Source organism: Brachyistius frenatus, unplaced genomic scaffold (assembly GCF_029030835.1).
Source record: "Brachyistius frenatus isolate BFR_SWC_R1_liver_20210118 unplaced genomic scaffold, ASM2903083v1 Contig_3, whole genome shotgun sequence".
In the NCBI taxonomy this organism is placed as follows: Eukaryota; Metazoa; Chordata; class Actinopteri; family Embiotocidae; genus Brachyistius; species Brachyistius frenatus.
In genome coordinates, this window is record NW_027210602.1 from 1,653,043 (window position 1) to 1,673,454 (window position 20,412).

The 20,412-nt window shown below is 42.7% G+C and overlaps 1 protein-coding gene across 2 annotated transcripts in view; it reads right to left on the reverse strand.

Moving 5' to 3' along the window:
- ap3b1a (adaptor related protein complex 3 subunit beta 1a) overlaps positions 1-19,756 on the reverse strand; it is a 52,055-nt gene extending 32,299 nt beyond the window's left edge. The window contains exons 1-8 of one of the 2 annotated variants that reach the window (XM_069701798.1): positions 19,469-19,756; positions 9,815-9,890; positions 9,643-9,717; positions 7,466-7,561; positions 7,125-7,285; positions 5,646-5,712; positions 1,767-1,949; positions 1,221-1,376 (exon numbers count right to left, since the gene is read on the reverse strand). In XM_069701798.1, coding sequence (XP_069557899.1) covers positions 1,221-1,376; positions 1,767-1,949; positions 5,646-5,712; positions 7,125-7,285; positions 7,466-7,561; positions 9,643-9,717; positions 9,815-9,890; positions 19,469-19,596 — 942 coding nt within the window. In that variant the 5' untranslated portion in view covers positions 19,597-19,756. Of the gene's footprint in view, positions 1-1,220; positions 1,377-1,766; positions 1,950-5,645; positions 5,713-7,124; positions 7,286-7,465; positions 7,562-9,642; positions 9,718-9,814; positions 9,891-12,761; positions 13,202-19,468 lie in introns of those variants that run through there. The other variant, XM_069701790.1, reaches the window with a different exon arrangement.
- Between the last annotated feature and the right edge of the window lie 656 nt (positions 19,757-20,412).

Genomic DNA, 20,412 nt, shown 5'->3' on the forward strand with positions numbered 1-20,412 from the left:
TCAGTTTGGCTGGACGGCCAGGTCTAGGAAGAGTTCTGGTCGTCCCAAACTTCTTCCATTTAAGGATTATGGAGGCCACTGTGCTCTTAGGAACCTTGAGTGCTGCAGAAATTATTTTGTAACCTTGGCCAGATCTGTGCCTTGCCACAATTCTGTCTCTGAGCTCTTTGGACAGTTCCTTCGACCTCATGATTCTCATTTGCTATGACATACACTGTGAGCTGTAAGGTCTTATATAGATAGGTGTGTGCCTTTCCTAATCAAGTCCAATCAGTTTAATTAAACATAGCTGGACTCCAATGAAGGAGTAGAACCATCTCAAGGAGGATCAGAAGAAATGGACAGCATGTGAGTTAAATATGAGTGTCACAGCAAAGGGTCTGAATACTTGTGACCATGTGATATTTCAGTTTTTCTTTTTTAATAAATTTGCACAAATTTCTACATTTCTGTTTTTTTCTGTCAACATGGGGTGCTGAGTGTACATTAATGAGAAATAAAATGAACTTTTTTGATTTTAGAAAATGGCTGCAATGAAACAAAGAGTGAAAAATGTAAAGGGGTCTGAATACTTTCCGTACCCACTGTATATGTGTGAAATTAGTTGCTGAAAGCATGTGCAAAGTTTGAATACCTCGCACTGAAATGTGGAGCTAGACCGTTAAACAGTTTCTCATCCGTCTTCAGCTCAGTTTTTTTTTTTTTTTTTATTTATTTCAAATTTGGATGGGTAGTTAACAACCCATACTTCTGTGGTGTGATGAACTTAAAACTCATTTTCATTTCTACTTTACAGCATCTTTAAAAAGAAGCGCACACATTTACACACAAACACATTATGCTTCCCCCACACTTAAAAAATGAATTTCAAACAGCTTTGTTAGAGATGTGTGTTAATTCCACTCTAAAATGAGGAGGACTCTGTCTCCTGACAGGAACTTCACTTTCTGTAACTCTTCCTTCTCACATTCAGACAGATGCGTATATGTACATGGTTCAAGCAAATACAATTTTATTCTACCAACTGTTTTTATGATCTTTATATATTGGTATAATTGTTACAAAATAATGTGTGTGTAGGTGTCTTTAGGTGTGTATATGCATATATATATATATGTGTGTGTGTATAGGTGTATATATTTGTGTGTAGGTGTGTATTAACGTGTATATGTGTGCATGTATAGCTGTATATATGTGTGTGTAGGTGTGTATTAACTCACGGCTGTGTTTCTGCTCTGCAGCAGAGGTTTGGTGTTCCTCAGCAGCAGTCTGTGATCTGGATCCATGATGTAGGGCTTCGTTTCCTTCTGATCTCGTTTCTCCTCACATTCTGAGTCGTAGAACGTTTTCTCGTTGTTCTCGTCGAACACGACGCCCTGAAACACAAACACACAACATCACACTGAAGCACGGAGATATTCCAGGATGTAGAGCCTTGGGCTGGGAGACTATGGCTCAGTCGGTAGAGTGGGTTGCACACTAATCGGCAGGTTGGTGATTCGATCCCCAGCTCCTCCTGTCCACATGCCTAAGTGTCCTTGAGCAAGACACTGAACCCTAAATTGCTCCAAATGGCGTACCATCGGTGTGTTGTAAGTCGCTTTGGATAAAAGCGTCAGCTAAATGAAATTTAATGTTTGATGTTTTAAGCTGTAGCATCAGCAGGAGATGTCTTGACAACCTGTTTAACACCAAAAGGCTTTAAAAAAGTTATGATAGCATGTTTGTCAGTGGAATCGTTATTATTCTGAACCCGTCTGCCTCACCTCCTTCCAGGGGCTGGTGAATTGCGTCCTGGCGTAGCGCGTCAGCATGGAGATGATGACCACCTGACCCCACTCCTCCACATCCACCAGCAGGTTGCACAGCTTCCTGTAGTTCTTGTGGATCAGATCGATGCGGTCCGGACACACCTCCTCGAAGGCCATCACCACACTGCCCGCCACCAGCTGCACGACAGAACCCGGGGATTATACACACGTTATAACTCAGAGACCAACTCATGAGGAAGAGCGTATTTTTATTCACTTCTCTACCAGATTAGCATACGAGTTAATGGAGGGTTTACAATTAAACTAATACGTCATCCTTTAAAGAAGCAGTAATATACAGAAATAAAACACTGGTCAACAGGTTATTATTGCACTTTAAACAAAAAACACAATGCTAATTTACACCTTTCATTAAAACACACTCATTTCAGCCTCTCTGTGTTTAATTAATAATTACAATCATAAGTTTTCGACAACCGTGTGTGAGAAATAAAATCCATCAGGAGGAGAATAAACGTTCATGACGGCAGCAGCTGATAATCAACCAGGTTTTATTGGTCGAAGGAAAAATCCCATTTGGCTGTTGGATTTGTGCCCTCCCCCCACCACCCTCACTGACTGACTGAGAGAAAGAGTGAGTGACACGGCAGTGTATTAATATGCAAACAGCATTATCCCAGGCAGGCGGTAGGGGAAGAAGAAGAAGAAGAGGAAGGCAGCAGAATCTGGTCCTCCCAATTACAGCCTGGTGGCCCTCGGCGGTCCCCCGGGAACCCGCTGCAGTTACCCATCAGCCCCGCCATGAGCTTGCATTGATTGTGTGTGTGTGTGTGTGTGTGTGTGTGTGTGTGTGTGTGTGTGTGTGTGTGTGTGTGTGTGTGTGTGTGTGTGTGTGTGTGTGTGTGTGTGTGTGTGTGTGTAGGCTGCAGACTCTGTCCCTTAAATCTGTGTGATGATGAGCTTCTCTGACATTCACACACTAATCCTGATGGATGAATCACTGCGGGATCAAACAACCACATTTTATAGAATTACAGTGATGTATGAAGTTATAGACATGCAGAGATTTCATGTTTATATTCCAGCAGAGAGATGTAGATGTGGTGATTACACAGTGAGGATGGTTACCAAACTTATTTATCTCCTGACAGTTAAGACATATTTACAGCTAGGAATAAAAACTATTTAGATTTCAGTTTTCACAGTTTAGATCACCTGATTTGAGATCAGAAATTCGCTGTGCACACATCAGTAGGAGTGAAGAACTTCAGAGGAACCAGTAATGAGCTGAAAACATTTATTAAAACTAACAAGAATCTTTATAATTAAAATACTGAACAGTTTTCTGTTGGACTCACAGACTGTATATAAAAGTGTTCATGGCTTCAGGTCTGAAAAATGAGGCTGATGCAGAAGAGCCTTAAGCTGCAGTACCACCGAGTGCCACTAGAGGTTGGCTCCAAAAATCTCCCGGCTCCATAGACTCCAATTCAACTTCTCTCATCAAATACAAAGTCAATAAAATGTCTCCACCAGTTATCTCGGTGTTGTTAGCTAAAGTCACTCCTTCTTATTTGTTTTCTGGCGGTCCATCTGAAAATAATCTGTCATTAATTAGCAAATAAGATTCAAAAAGATGTGTTTTTTTGTTTTTTTTTTTTTGGGGGGGGGGGTCTGTTTGATTGACAGGCCTGTGGTGCAGTCAGGTTACAGCTATCGGTGGGCGGGACGTAGTATCGTCAGTTTTCCAATCAGATCAGTCAGGTTACACCTCTGACTCCCCCCCAGCTCGTGCTCAGGTTTCAGGGTGAGAATCTGGGTCAATATGAGAATCTCTATCCGACAATATCACTGTTAATCCTCTACAGAGAGTGTAAACTGAAAATGTAGATGGAATAAAATACATGGAAAGTTGTTCCAATGAATAATATTCACATTATTTTGACAGGAAATATAAATAAAACAGTGAAAAGACTATCTTCACAGCATATTTCAGTTGGTACCACTACCAACCACATAATACTGTAGACAGAGCAGCTCTCAGCATCAGTCAGAGTCCACACTGAGCATGTGCTGTGTGTACTCATGTGTCACCTGACCTCTCCTGACTGATACTACGAGCTGCCTCTGATCATGTGATGCTGCTGCAAGGCTTTGTGCATTCTCCACCAACTTCCCCCATTAGACACAGCTCCAAGGTAAACTACATGCACCATCAACAAAACTGACACCCCAATCTGTGGGGTTCAGGCCCCTCCCCCTCCTCCACATTATCTCGCCGCCGTGACAAGCCGGTAATGGAAAAATCACACTAAGCAAATGGTTCTTCTAATAACAATAAATTTCCTATAAAATTATGAAGGGCCCAAAGCGTTTCCTTGCATCTATTTTGCTATGAATTCTAATTAGGGAGGCAGAGAGTGCTGGGTCATCACGTCAGGGACGACGAGCTGCTCTGTGATGGATGGCCCAGTGTGGGGTCGGCCCATCCTCCCTCCCCTCCCTCCTCTCCCTCCCTCCTCTCCCTGCTCTCCCTCTTAAATTAATGGGCGTCTCACCTAGCCCCTAATCATAGCACCCCCTCCCCCCCTTTCTGTTCTCATTTCAATTTTGCAGAAGGTGCAGGAGGAGGTGGGGGGGAGGGTGGGAGGGGAGAGATCGATCATTTATCTTGTAATGGCTGGATAATAGATCCATCACAGTAAAACGGCTGCAACAAACTCACATGTTGTCTCTGTCACCGGGACGTCCCATTAACCATTTACTCTCTACCCCACCAGTCCCCCCCCCCCCCCCACCACACACACACACACACACACTCCCCAGACCATCCCATATACTCTATACACCCCCACCCACCCACCCTCATGTGTCACAGACGTTTAAACGGCCTCACCTGTGAAGGTGAATGTCAGACTGACCAATAACCAAATGTTTCCTTCTCCTATCATCACCATAGTAACGCCAGTTCACCACCATCCACCTGCTTGTTTGCAGTTTCCCACGTCACCCCTCCCATGCCTGGACCTCTAAATACGCCACTGCATCCTCCTAGAGTTGTACAAATGCACTGTTGTCTCCTGATCAAGCCTCCACCATGTTGACCGTTTCCTCCATTCATCAGAGACTGATGTTTGTTTGTGTGTGTGTGTGTGTGTGTGTCGGGGGGTGGGGGTGGGGGGGTTGGGGGTTGGAGGTGTGATGCTGCTGCCCTCTCCCTCCGTCCCAGGCCTCACACCGAGGGCTCCAGCAGGGACAAGTCATCTGTCTTCGTTAGCGTCCACCGCTAAATATGCTACGCATCTGGTGCTGGGCTCTCTCCCCACCCCCCACCCCCTCGGTCTGGGCCCCTTTGTTTTGTTTGTATAATGGCAGGTATATTCTATGAATACATAATTACAACACAGTCTACATGTGTGAAACATTCAAACACCTTCAGTGTTCACCGTGACCTCCTCACACCAACACGCTGCCTGCTGACTCCTAATGGGCGACTGCACGCTGCCGGGCCTGAACACAGAACCTCAGAGTCCAACTCATTTACGGTCCGTTGAGGAAAAAAGCGGAAGAATCTGGCCTGTGAGAAAATTAAGCTGACATCAGCATGAGAGGGAAAATTCCCTCCAAATGGACTGTTAACACGGAGCATCTGAAGACGGGAGGGTTTAAGTGGGTGTTAACAAACCGTGGCATCGCTGAATGAGCTGAGGGATGGCGAGCGGGGAGGAGAACCGCTGGGCTGCAGCGCCCCCCGCTGGTCTGTGTGTGTGTGTGTGTGTGTGTGTGTGTGTGTGTGTGTGTGTGTGTGTGTGTGTGTGTGTGTGTGTGTGTGTGTGTGTGTGTGTGTGTGTGTGTGTGTGTTCTCTGACTCACTGTGCTCTTATCTTTCAGCAGCTTCTCGATGACTTCGATCAGCTGCTCCTTCTGGTCCGGGTCCAGGCTGAGGACACAACACACGCAGCTGTGAGACAAACTGTCCACCGCTGAAGGACAATTATTCACGTGGGGATGAACAAATCTAATCATGTCTCCCATGTGTGTGAGCAGATTACGAAGATGTCTGCGTCCTCGTAGAGACGCAGATCAACTGTCCATCAGCACGTCTTATTTCTGTCTGACACACAAACGTCCCCCTGAACCGTCGCTCACTGCTCTCCTTTATAACGAGTGATAAACAGTATAAACTGTGTTCACGCATGTAAAACATCATGTTTTGTGCATGTGTCAGTAGACAGGATCATACATGCAGGGGACCAAAAAATAAACCATTAGTCAGCTAATTGATCAGAAAATTAATCAGAAACTGTTTTTAGAAACGATTAAATGTTCTAGTTGTTGTCGGACTGTCGGCTCAAACATCTGAAAAAGTTAATAGTTCTCCTGCTTTTATTCATTAAATCTGATTACAGACTTAATGCTTTGTGGTAAACAAATCGATTTTATATCCCTTTAAAGAAACTGTGCACCTTTCACTGCTTTCAGACATTTTCTAATCAAAACATTTAACTCAAGAAATCGTAATTGATAATAAAATAATCATTAGCTGCAGTCTAACTTAAAATAATAACATTAATAACATCATGTTTCTGGGTGTTTCTGCATTTACGATATTCTTTATGATACTAAATACTGAACAATATTTCATTATTAATTTTAACAACCGATTATTCGATTATAGTTTTTATATGTCGTGTAGTTCTCCTGCTTTTTCTCTTTATATCTGACTGTAAACAGAATGACTTGAAAAATATTTTATTATTGATTTTTAAGAAGCTACAATTTCACCAATATTAGTGTTATAGTTTTAATACGTGTTAAAATAAACAAACCGTTTTCCTTTCAGCATCAGTAAAACTAACACTGTGGGTTACACATGTAACACACAATAATCAGGCTACTGTAGTAATATGATGTCATTACATCTACATGCCAGAAAACTGATAATATCAATGATTGTATTTATCGTATGAAAATTTAGCGATAGTATCGCAAACGGTGTGATAGAGAACACCTCGACTGTGGACACCATGTTTTTTTTTGTTCGATTGAGTTAATAATGAAATGCTCTGTATGGAGTTAAAATTTCACTGTGAAACCAGATAAAAAGGTGCAGAGTTAACAAAGTGCAGAAGTGTCCTCAGTCATGTTAAGCAGCATCACCTGGTATCAACCCTGAAATCAAGCATACTAATATTTCATTCTTTGATCCACGGCGCTGTCATAAAGACTCATTTTAAAAGATGAAGATTACAGCAGGGTGAAAATCTTTATATGAACACGACCCAACCTTTTCAGCATGAACCGATCAGGAAGGAGGCGGTAAGAAGACTGAGAGAGTTCATTCCCGTGTACCTGTAGAGCTTCTGGATGGCGTGGGCAGACGTCTTCCTGACGTACGGGGACAGGTCGGCTGCAGCCTCCTTGATGGCCAACATCATGATGGGGACGATGATGGGGACACGGATACTGGACAGAACCCTCAGAGCACTGGCCCGGATGAACTGGTTTGGGTCCTGAGACGCAGATAAATAAATAATAATGATTACAGTGTTTTAAAACATCAGAAAAAACAACAACACTAAAACACACGGAAAATGATGCACAGCATCCGCTAAAATTTCTCTTTCTGTCCTGAAACACTTTAACTTCACCACGTCAGTGAAGATAAACCCATGCAGGAGGTGCAGATTTACCTTCAGGGCCCGCTGGAAGGTGCTGATGGAGAGCAGAGCCAGGTCCTGCTGCTCCTCTGCGTACCTCACCAGGTACACATACACCAGCTTCTTCAGCTGCGGACAACAATATACAAACAAACGGAAAAAATGTGAAACAGGAAGTGAGTGTGAGCAGCACGAGTGGAAACCATCCAGAAAACATGCTGGAGTTTTTTTTTTTACATGAAATAAAAAGACTGTAAAAGAACAATAGAGGCTCTTTTTTTTTTTTTTCTTCCACAGGGACATCAGAGTTTATTATTATTTCAAGGGGCCGGAGAGAAGTTTGAAAGTTTTCCTGCCGTTACTTCGCCAGCTGCAGACTGTTGTTTCAGGCAGAGAGGGAGGTTGTGCATTATATTCGTGTTCCTGTCAGATATGCCGTTGAATGATCGCCCTCCCCCCCACACCTCCCACCTCACAGGAAGACCCGAGTTAATATTTGTCCTGCTTTGACAGCTTTAACTGGAGGTCAAAGGTCACTCCTCTGCAGCTCAGAAAGGCCGAAGAAGAAACGGATTAATAGATAACGAAACCAGCAGAAAGGAGGTCATGAGAAATGATGACCGTTTATAAGTTCCTTTATGACCTGGTTGAAGCTGGAGGTCAGCAGTGAGGTCACATGTTAGGTCCAATCACAGAGAGCATGAGTCAGCGCCATGCTTCCTAATGCAGCAGCGCCACAGCTCTCAATCATCGTCCTGCTCATTACAGCTGGAATTAATGGCATTACTCACTATAAGACGGAGACACAACCCATCTGCCCTCCTGGAAATGGTTTCTATGACCACCAACAACTTCACGGCAACGCAGGGCGAGGGAGACTAACCCAGCGTCAGAGGGACTCTATGTTGTCTTCATCTCTCATTCATTGAATGTCATATACGAAGCAGCTGAAACATGCGAACACACACAGTCTCATGTGAGTTAAGAAGAAGGAGGAGGAGGAGGAGGAGAAGGAGGAGGAGAAGGAGGAGAAGAAGAAGGAGGAGAAGGAAGAGAAGAAGAAGAAGCTGTGTTTATCAGGATGTACTGCAGGTGAGAGAAACCGTTGACTACCTGAGCAGCTGTGTGTGTGTGTGTGTGTGTGTGTGTGTGTGTGTGTGTGTGTGTGTGTGTGTGTGTGTGTGTGTGTGTGTGTGTGTGTGTGTGTGTGTGTGTGAGAGAGAGAGAGAGAGAGAGATGTGACTGAGGGCTCTCTCCTCCCAATTACCTCCACCCAGCTGCCCCCCCCCCTCCCCCCGAGCTGCTGCGGCTGTGTGCCCTGCACACAGCGCCGGCCTCAGGCCCCCCAGCTCACAGGCTGCCCCTCCTCTGCCTGATGATTCTGTTGCTGATCAATATTCACACTTTGTGTCCAGGAGAGTCTCTCTGGAGCTGCTTGGTGTTCGAGTCCATCATGGCTCACACGTTACAGGATGTAGAGGAGCACTGACGAAGGCTCACAGGATCCTACAGTTCATGCTGCTGCTGCACCAGTTTACATTCACAGAAATGAAGCGAGCTGCGCTGCTGTTGACTGATGAGACAGCATCAATTAAAATGAGATTCTAATAATAGAAGTAAGGAAATATTCTAATCCAAAGTAAGAATGAATCATTTCAACTACATATGCCGTTTACAGAAAGGACTGATGTAAAACGGATTTTGGTAATTTAAGTTTAATTTAAGTATAATCTTCTGATAGAAAACAGCAAACAGATTAAAACCGCTCAGGTTACAGAAAAACCCTGATGACTGTACTTCTCCTATGGTGCTTTAATAAAATGTTTTTATGTTTCATTTGATTGTTTCATTTCTTGTAATCAAATTCTAAATTTGTTTTAAATTTGTTGTAAGGGAATCTGAACCAAAATGGAAGTCCCATGGCTCTGCAGTGGTGCATTATGGGTATCTGTTCGTCTGTATTGCCTGTGAAGACAGTTTGGACCTTTCATTACACTGCTGTGACCATTTCCTGTTTGTGGAGTTTACTTTGGATGGAAACAAATATTAAAAAACAAAGTAAATTAAAAGCTTTTAAATAAAGCCAAACCACATGAAGTTGTGGTTGGTATGTGGCACAAGAACGAAATGAATCACAACATGCAGCTGCAGTAAAGATGATACGAACACTAAGGATGATGTGTTTCTGCGATTTCTCAATGCTGTCATACCTCGATGTTCTTATTCGCTACGTTCTTCACAACAGCAGGAAACAACTCAGACGCATTTTTCCCTTTGGCAATCAGCTGAAAAAGAAAAAAAAAGAAAACATCACTTAATGAAACAATTTAGTCACCAATATTAATCACAGAAACCTTCAGTGGATCTCAATGAGGCTCTCACCCCAACGACCCTCTTCATGGCGTCCAGTTTGAGCGACTCCTTGTTGCTCTCCAGCATCACTTTCAGGTCTTCATTCCTGCACAAAGGAAGCAGTCTGATTGTGATCAGGGCTCACTTGGCTCCGCCCACCTGCTCCTCTCAGCTCCAGTCTGGAAACCCTGTTCACATTAAGGTCATCTTTTCTGTGTTTTTGCATTTCCTATTAGCTTGATAGACCGTTAGCCTCCGGGGCTTCTAGACTTCATCCACGTTACCGTTGCCAATGTTGACGGTGCACACGACTTCCCGTGTTGTAACCACGAGCTCACGAGGTCCATTTGAATGCAGCAAAAATGTAGTTCGACGGTAGATCGAAAAGAAGTGAGAAAATATTAAGGAGTAAGGAATCTGCAGAGGTCATTTACTGACATTATATTTCGCTGCTCACGTTGAGGGAAGTCTCTGTTGTTTACAACTCGCCGAGTTTCAGCACCAAACACACGTCCTATGTTGGTCAGTGCCAATCGGGTTAAGTCTGTTCCAAAAGTCTCTAAATCAGTTTACAGTCTACGCTCATTACACAATGAGTGGAAATAATCCAGAGCCGTATACTCACACAGCAGACCTGGTGACCCCGGCCAAGGTCAGGAGGTACAGGGACCAGTGTGGAGCTGACTTAACTAATCAGTTGGAGAAGTTACAGCTGGACCAAATGTAGTGGGAAATCTCCATGACAACAACATCTGTGCCAGCTACACAGATTACAGGTCACACAGGTTGATACAAGTTTCAGTTGATGCTGCACACAGCCAACGCAACAGCAGCAACGTTGTCCTCCTTAACAACACACCAGCAACTTGTTCCTCCTTAATAACAGCAGCAACGTTGTCCTCCTTAACAACACAGCAGCAACGTTGTCCTCCTTAACAACAGCAGCAACTTTGTCCTCCTTAACAACACACCAGCAACTTTGTCCTCCTTAACAACAGCAGCAACTTTGTCCTCCTTAACAACACAGCAGCAACGTTGTCCTCCTTAACAACACACCAGCAACTTGTTCCTCCTTAACAACAGCAGCAACGTTGTCCTCCTTAACAACACAGCAGCAACTTTTTCCTCCTTAACAACACAGCAGCAACTTTGTCCTCCTTAACAACACACCAGCAACTTGTTCCTCCTTAACAACAGCAGCAACTTGTTCCTCCTTAACAACAGCAGCAACTTTGTCCTCCTTAACAACACCAGCAACGTTGTCCTCCTTAACAACAGCAGCAACTTTGTCCTCCTTAACAACACACCAGCAACTTTGTCCTCCTTAACAACACAGCAGCAACGTTGTCCTCCTTAACAACACAGCAGCAACTTTTTCCTCCTTAACAACAGCAGCAACGTTGTCCTCCTTAACAACACAGCAGCAACGTTGTCCTCCTTAACAACACAGCAGCAGCATCACAATAGTCTCTGCTAGAACTGCTCAGCAATCCGTCATGTGAGTGCTAATGCTCATTCTTCAGCTAATGCTAACATACAAGATAATGTGGTTGTAAACCTACACAGCAGCTGGTTTGTTCCGTACCGAGGCTGTAACACTGATAATAAATCAACGTAGAGGTCTTCCTTTAGAGGGAATTCAGTGGACAAATTTATTGAAATAAGTCAACGACATCTGGATTCATTACTATGAAATCCCACCATAAATTTTCAGTCTATTTCTTAATTAATTCAATGATTGTCGATTATATGGTTTGAAAGAGAATCATAAAATGCTGACAGAAGTGAAGTGAAACCTTCACAACGCTTGTTTAGTCCAACTAACAACAAACCTCAAAACCTATTAACGTTATTAAAACAAAAAGTAATATGTAAAAAGTTATATAACTTCATTTTCAAGAAGCCAAAAATCACAAAATGTTTGCCATTTAACGGATGTCTCGACTGCTCGTTTCCGCTGTGTTTGTATAAACTGCTGGGGAGTTTAATTCAGAGAAAAGCGTCATCATTATAAATTCAACTAAAAATAATATTCCCGTAGAAATGTTTGGTTTTGATGCAGTTTAGAGGGAGAACGTAAAAGCCCCACTGCGGCTACAATTTACAGATGTTCCCTGAATACATCACATGCAAGCTAACACTAGGCGGTACAATTTACTGATGTCCCCTAAACGCCTAATATACTATCAATTAGGGATCGGCATTTAAAGCAAAATTACTATTTGAAATTCACTCTGAATTTTGCCTGCAGAGCTCTGAAGTCTTAATGTGTTCTCCTCATGTTGTTTAATGGAAGCCGGTAAAACAGCTTTTAGGTGAATTACTGCCACCTTCTGCCACCTAAAATGGGAAATATAGAAGAGTAATAGTAAGCGAATCAATATTAACGACTATTTGAACATTTGAAAATCGTGTCCCATCAGTACTATCAACAGATGCAAGCCTCCAGGCCGTACGGCCTCCAGTTAGCACACGCAACTCAGACAGGGGTCTGGCAAAAGTTGTGTATTTATGTATGTGTTTTTATGTATGTAGCCCGGTTACGAAATTTTGTACCAAAACAAGAGGATCTCTTTTTATACTATATTGTACGTAAGCACCGAAATGTACCGTGTTTTTACGAGATTCTTCTATATATATTGTGATAAAATAATCTTCATCCTATGAAAAAAAACTGCAGTTTTAAAGTTTGTCTTCTCCTCTCGAGTTAAATAAGATGCAGCATATTAAGTTGTTAAAGAAAACATACTTCAAAACATCATTTTAAAGTTTCCTATATCCACTATGATTACGTTTTAGAGTTTTCTATTGAATCCCACTGGAAAAGTATTTAATTGACCAACATTACGCATCTGAAGAGCAGCCTTTGTCCCATAAAACATTCCCACTCTGAAGTTAGATGAGTGTTGGTGATCTTTCTACAGTAAAACATTCCCAGTCTGAAGTTAGACGAGTGTTGGTGATCTTTCTACAGTACCCATGTGTGTGCGTGTCCTTGGGGCTGGTGGTGCAGCTGCGTGTGAGGGCCTGTTCTTCCAGACTGAGCTCAGGCTTCAGGGTGAGCTGCAGGTTCTCAGCAGACACCAGCACCGTCCTCATGGCTCCCACCGCCTCGGAGCGCAGGGAGGAGAAGCCCACGTCCATACCGCCTCTCTGTAACGACTGCAGACAGCTGCAGGCTGTGTGTCCTGTTTATTTACAGAAGTCTTCTTGTCTTCTTCATGAATGTCGCTGCTGCTGTGAAGTAAAGAGGAACACCGACGTGTCCTCTGGCTCGGTGACCGTCCCTCACAACTTTCTTCCTCTTCTGTCGGCCAGATAAAGTCACAAGATGCCCCGTCAGCTCGCTAACGGCAAGTCATCCTGACGCCTGAGGGAAGTCCCGGCTCACTGGGTCGGACCTTTGCTCCTTCCTTCTGGTAAACTCCTCTTCTGCATGGAGGTTGTCCTGTTGGAGAGCGGCCCCGGCCGCCCCCCCCTCGCCCCTGGCGCTGTGTGTGACTCCGTCCCTGTGGGACTGAGCTCACTTCCCTCTGGGGGAAAAAGGAGGGCCTTATCTGCTGCGACGGGTAAACAGCGGGCTGCTTTTCATCACCAGGGCTGCACAGCAATCCACTTTATCTCGACACCACTCAGAGCACATACCCTGCCCAGTCTGGCCCACATCAGCGATAACAGGAGCTGCTCAATGTCAGGAAATACCCAACAAGACCGGACTGTGGACCTCAGAGTACTCACTAGAGTCCAATTCAGGCTGATGATATGGTTCAAATGTAGTATAATCAGTGCATGTTAGAAAAATAAGTTCTTTTATAGCATCGTATACAAATTTTTGCAACTCAAAAGTTTCCTCCTGTGTCAGATTTTAATAAAGTGACTCGTGAAGAATTGATCATGAATATCAAACCATTATAATTGATCAGAATGGGTATTTATGAAGCAAAGTTGATTCTCATGTGTTCAGCCAGGTGACAATAACAATGCTGAATGACCACAGGATGTGTCCAAGTCAGCAATTCTCAACTGGACCAGTTCAGATTCTGTCCGTCACCCTCTTGCTAGTTTGGAGTGTTTGGAGCAGGAAGTGACCATATTTGGACGAGCTGGGGGAGGAGCCTGTGGTGGATCTGACTGATCTGATTGGAAACTTGATGATACTACGTCCCGCCCACCGATCGCTGTGACCTGACTGCAACACAGGCCTGTCAATCAAACAGACACACCCCCTAACTAATAAGAAGGAGTGACATTAGCTAACGACACCGAGATAACTGGTGGAGACACTTTGTTGACTTTGTATTTGATGAGAGAAGTTGAATGGGAGTCTATGGAGCTGGAGGCTTTTTGGAGCCAACCTCTAGTGGCACTCGGTGGTATTGCAGCTTAAGACACTTCCGCATCGGCTTGTGATTAGGTTCAATCTTAATTATACTGTCAGTATTAATTGTAATATTAATTCCTGCTCATGAATCAGATGTACATCTTCGAGTGTTGTTTTGCTTGATATTTCCCTGATTTGCAAAGACGTTCAATTGTTTTCCAGGTTCATTTATTTAAAATCACTTCATAGTTTTCAAGTCCATCTTATTTGTGTTGGTTCTGTCTGATGTTGAGCAGCATTTTGTTCTACTTTCGTTGCATATAATTGTGTTATATAAAAATACTTGGCTCGGTGATGCTCATTAGATTTTAGAACTGATATAAAAAGGTGGACTTAAAATAATCAAATAAGAAGGGAGATTTATCTAATCTAATCCTTGTATATAATTGTGTTATATAAAAATACTTGGCTCGGTGATGCTCATTAGATTTTAGAACTGGTATAAAAAGGTGGACTTAAAATAATCAAATAAGAAGGGAGATTTATCTAATCTAATCCTTGTTAAAAGGTTAATATGGGGTTGAAAGCCAAATGTTTCCAGTTATGCAAATTTCTGACAGCAACATCTAAAAAAAACATCTTTTAATCTTTTTTCTTGTCTTTGGTTCAGATTGACGACTCATAATCAGAAAGTAAAATATCTTCATCAAGTTTATGCTGATTAGGAGCTCTTCAAGTCTTCTTTCCGTCACTGCTCAGACTGATTATCATATAATATATTATAATAAACCCACAGCAGTTTCCTAATGAGTATTTATCACAAATGAGCCACATGTGTATCCATCTCACTTAATGCCAGGTTGTAATATGTGAAGAAAAAATATCATCACATGGTTTCTCTATCATCATCAGCTCTGAAATATCAATATATAAATTAATGCCCATACATGACTGAAATATCACATTAAATTAATGCTCATACATGACCGACCGGTCAGGCGGAAATAATTCAGCTTTTGAAGGTGCAGAAATAAAATCTCACAGAAACTGTATTTTACATTATGTATGCATGTAATCATACAGCAGAAGGAGGTCAGAGCCTCTTCATCATGCTGGTTCAGTATGTGTGTGTTGAACGTCAGTTTGTTATTGTGCACATAAAAGAAGCTGAATGAGCTGGTTTGGGTGGAGCTCAGCTATGTGAATATACGTTACTGTATAAGTTTCAACATTATATACGTCAATAATATTAACCAACCGGCCATCATTAAGCCTCACGACTTCAACCGAACACCAAGTTCAAAACCAAACAATCTAAATGCATACAACCAAACTCAGCCGCAGCGAAACATCTCTGGTCCCAGATGATAAATTAGTCACATGTTCCTCTCAGCGAGTGAGACGAGGCCTTTCAGACCAAACAGTGTTACAGGAATGTCACTGTGTCCTTCATGTGGAACAACTTCAAATCACAAACACACAACTTAATTTAATTTTAGCACAATGTCCTCTAAATATGTCCTCTGCTGGAGCTCTTTGAACTGTAATTCACAAATATGCAGCAAATATGCTGCTGAGGCGGCATACAGATACGTGTCCCGACACGGCGTGTTTCAGGATGGACAGACTGAAGCATTGTGAACTGTGTCAGACAGACAAGAAGCATCATTCATTCCCCTGTAGCTCCTTTCTGGTCTCTCAGGTGGTCGAACATATGACCTGGCCTTCCCTCAGCGGGTCATGCGAGACGGCTTAAAGGTTCGTTTTAGCACAGAGCCACATTTAACACAAATTAAAATCTTTACCAGTCACAAAAAAAAAAAAAACCTCCATCTGAGGTTTGAGTAGAGAAAAAGCTGCAGAAGATGTTTGAGAGTAAATCAGACGCTGAAGTTTAACACAAAGTAAAAATCTACAGATTTCTATGTATGTTGAATATGAGGCTGAAGAACTGGCTGAGCTGCTGGGATGTGAAACCCTGTGGTTCTGTCTCCACCTGAAGACCTGCTGCTGTGTGCAGCTTCACTCAGACACCATTAAATCCGAGCAGCTAAGATGCATCATCATTGATTTTACAAGAAATCGCAGCGTGCACAGTTACAAACTGGTGGTTGGCTGCCCTCTAGTGGCTGGTTTCTCAGCTGCAACTGAAAACACATGACCACAATATGACGGCTCATTTTCAGTTTTACATGCTGGTGGTTCAACAAGCTGCAGTAGAAGACAACTCTGTGATTCTTATAAGGTACTAAAAGTAGAGAAAAAAAAATTCTCAAAGAGATCTGGAAACCTGCAGGTAATAATCACAAACTAATCTGGACTACAAAATGTCATGTCTTAATTCCAGTAGCTCAAACTGGTGGAATACAGCTAAACTCCAACACTGCACATATTTCATGTTCCTATGAAGCCAATGCCTTGTTGCTTTTATAAATAATAAAAAAAAAAGTGTTTAACACGAACGTCCGAGTCCAGACAAACAAAGTTTAATCCTACAATCACACTAAAAAAAAAAATCTCTTCTGAACAGCATTGGTCACAATGAGGAGGGCAATTAGGCCCTAAAATAACAATATTCTTCATATGGCAAAGTCCTAAAAAATAATTTATCTTTAATTTCAAGAACATAAAAATGAAACAAAATAAGTGTTATAGTTAATATGTCAGCATTAAAGTAAAATATTCAGACAAAACTAAACATAAGTTTTCCCTCACTTCTTTAAAACAATAGTAACTCAGATTCTGTATAAAATATAGGTGCTTTCATACATGTTTGTTGTTCAGATATTGCCATTACTAAGATATGATTTTTTTTTTATTAATCATAGTAAAAAATTATCCCCATATTACCATGAATAATAATTCACACGCCCACTGGTCACAAGTGGAAATCTGCATGTTGCTTTTCGCAGTAGATCCTTGAACATCACTGATAATCAGGTCTCTGTCACTTCATTTAAAGACGTAATACAGGATTCATTTTACACTACGGGGGGGGGGGGGGGGGGGGGGGGGGGGGGGGGGGGGGGGGGGGGGGGGGGGGGGGGGGGGGGGGGGGGGGGGGGGGGGGGGGGGGGGGGGGGGGGGGGGGGGGGGGGGGGGGGGGGGGGGGGGGGGGGGGGGGGGGGGGGGGGGGGGAAGATTAAACATAAGAGGACTTCAACATGCTGAAGCTACCGATTTAAAGAGGATTTGTATATTTATTATTTTCTTTTGGGCATCTGACCACAGATAGACATGATAACATTACAGGGTGTTGTGGAAACATCACATTGATAATGATTCACGAAGGCAGGTGTCAGTGGGTTTAACAGGTGAATTAAACCTCAATATGTTCTACAGAAATATGACCTGAAAAATTTTAAATACTGTAAATGTAAAAAAGGAAGATGCTACACTTTCTTACAACAAATCAGTAAGAAGCTCAAAGCGCAGGCTGCCCACAGCTGGACTTCTCTACAACATCTGTCCAACAGTAGAGGACTTCTCTACAATATCTGTCCAACACCAGAGGACTTCTCTACAACATCCGTCCAACACTAGAGGACTTCTCTACAACATCCGTCCAACACGAGAGGACTTCTCTACAACATCAGTCCAACAGTAGAGGACTTCTCTACAACATCGGTCCAACAGTAGAGGACTTCTCTACAACATCCATCCAACACTAGAGGACTTCTCTACAACATCGGTCCAACAGTAGAGGACTTCTCTACAACATCCATCCAACACTAGAGGACTTCTCTACAACATCGGTCCAACAGTAGAGGACTTCTCTACAACATCCATTCAACACTAGAGGACTTCTCTACAACATCGGTCCAACAGTAGAGGACTTCCCTACAACATCGGTCCAACAGTAGAGGACTTCTCTACAACATCGGTCCAACAGTAGAGGACTTCCCTACAACATCGGTCCAACACCAGAGGACTTCTCTACAACATCCGTCCAACACTAGAGGACTTCTCTACAACATCCGTCCAACACGAGAGGACTTCTCTACAACATCAGTCCAACAGTAGAGGACTTCTCTGCAACATCGGTCCAACAGTAGAGGACTTCTCTACAACATCCATTCAACACTAGAGGACTTCTCTACAACATCGGTCCAACAGTAGAGGACTTCTCTACAACATCGGTCCAACAGTAGAGGACTTCTCTACAACATCGGTCCAACAGTAGAGGACTTCCCTACAACATCGGTCCAACAGTAGAGGACTTCTCTACAACATCGGTCCAACAGTAGAGGACTTCTCTACAACATCGGTCCAACACCAGAGGACTTCTCTACAACATCAGTCCAACACCAGAGGACTTCTCTACAACATCGGTCCAACACCAGAGGACTTCTCTACAACATCCGTCCAACACGAGAGGACTTCTCTACAACATCCATCCAACACTAGAGGACTTCTCTACAACATCGGTCCAACAGTAGAGGACTTCTCTACACCATCCATCCAACACTAGAAGACTTCTCTACAACATCAGTCCAACAGTAGAGGACTTCTCTACAACATCCATCCAACACTAGAGGACTTCTCTACAACATCGGTCCAACAGTAGAGGACTTCTCTACAACATCGGTCCAACAGTAGAGGACTTCTCTACAACATCGGTCCAACAGTAGAGGACTTCTCTACAGCATCCATCCAACACTCGAGGACTTCTCTACAACATCCGATCATAAATAAACACAAAAAAACCCACAAAGACACTCAAAATGTGACAAAATGACTGCAAACACAGAGGAAAAGACCACCAGAAGATAAAAAAAAAAAAAAACCTGAATAAGATGCAAACTGACCACAAAAACACTAAATGATTGCAAATCGACATAAGACGGTGCACAAAGTGTCCATAGACCACCGAGAGAAGCAAAACATCCTGAACACGATGCAGAACAACCACAAAGCGATGAAGAATATATTCATGACAGTTGTGGTCATGTGTCTCAGATGGGGCCCATTGATAGGTCTGTGTCTCTGTTGGACAGATGGGCGCCTCTATAATGTCCCTGCCCAGGTGTCCATTTCCTGCCAACCCGCCCCTGCGTGTACACAGTAGCTTCATCCCGAAGAGTAGACGGTGACACACAGGATTGAGTTTTAATATAACGGTTGATATTTAAAGTCTCTTAATAATAATAATAATAATAATAATAATAATAATAATAATAATAAGTGTGATAGTGGTCACTACCTCACACCGCTAACCGTCAGTCGCCATCACCGCCTGCCGTGTGGATGCTGGCCTCTTTTCAGGTCGGCGAGTTAGCCGCATTAAGTCCAATTAAACCGGCGTACTTAAACCTAAATGGACCCCAGTGACGGAGGACGGAACCCGCGCTCAGCTCACTTACTTTTTAAAGTCGGCGCTGAAAAGTCCAAACGCAGCTCCAGTGCCGGAGGTGGTCGGGGTGCTCTCCTGCCCCGCTTCCACCGCAGCCTCCGCTCCTCCTTGGTCGTTGTACAAAGTTCCCGTCGACATTGCTCGGCTCCTCAAACAAGTTTCCGGCGAGAAAACTGACTCTGCTTCTCTTTTCAATCTACAAACTGTTCATAAATCCGACGACGTGTTCACGTAACGCGGCACTTCAAAGTTCCTGCAGAGACCAAACTTCTGCCAGATTTCACCCAACTTTTTTACACGCAGAAGCGGAAGTGTGAGCTGGACAAGTTGGAGTCACATGACAGGTTCAGCTGCGGATCTAACATAGATCCACAACAACCAGAACAGACTCTCTGGCTCATATTCTTCTATTCTTTTCTCATATTTCTTTACAGAACATAACATTTCATGTAGTGAACATGTATAAAACACCCGTCAAGAGTAAAAACGTCTTTATTATAGCCTCATGTTACGGAGGCTAAAATAAGATAGAAATAAGATAAAAGATAGAAACGTCAACAATTTTAAATGTAAATGTTTAACCTCCTGAGACACGTTTTGAATTGAGGAAAAAGGTCAAAATTACGTTTATTTTGTAATAATTTGTGTTTGATTAAAATATTCCTTTTTGAACGTTTTTTGGTTTTTTTTACATGCTGTTAATTTTTATTTACTTATTTATTGTTGTTCTCACATGTCTATTGCATTAAATTGTTCATATGTTGAGACAACAACAACAACAACAAAAATAATTTGTGTTTGATTAAAATATTCCTTTTTGAACGTTTTTTGGTTTTTTTTACATGGTTATTTTTTATTTACTTATTTATTGTTGTTCTCACATGTCTGTTGCATTAAATTGTTCATATGTTGAGACAACAAAAACAAAAACAAAATGTATTCTTTTTTTTTTTT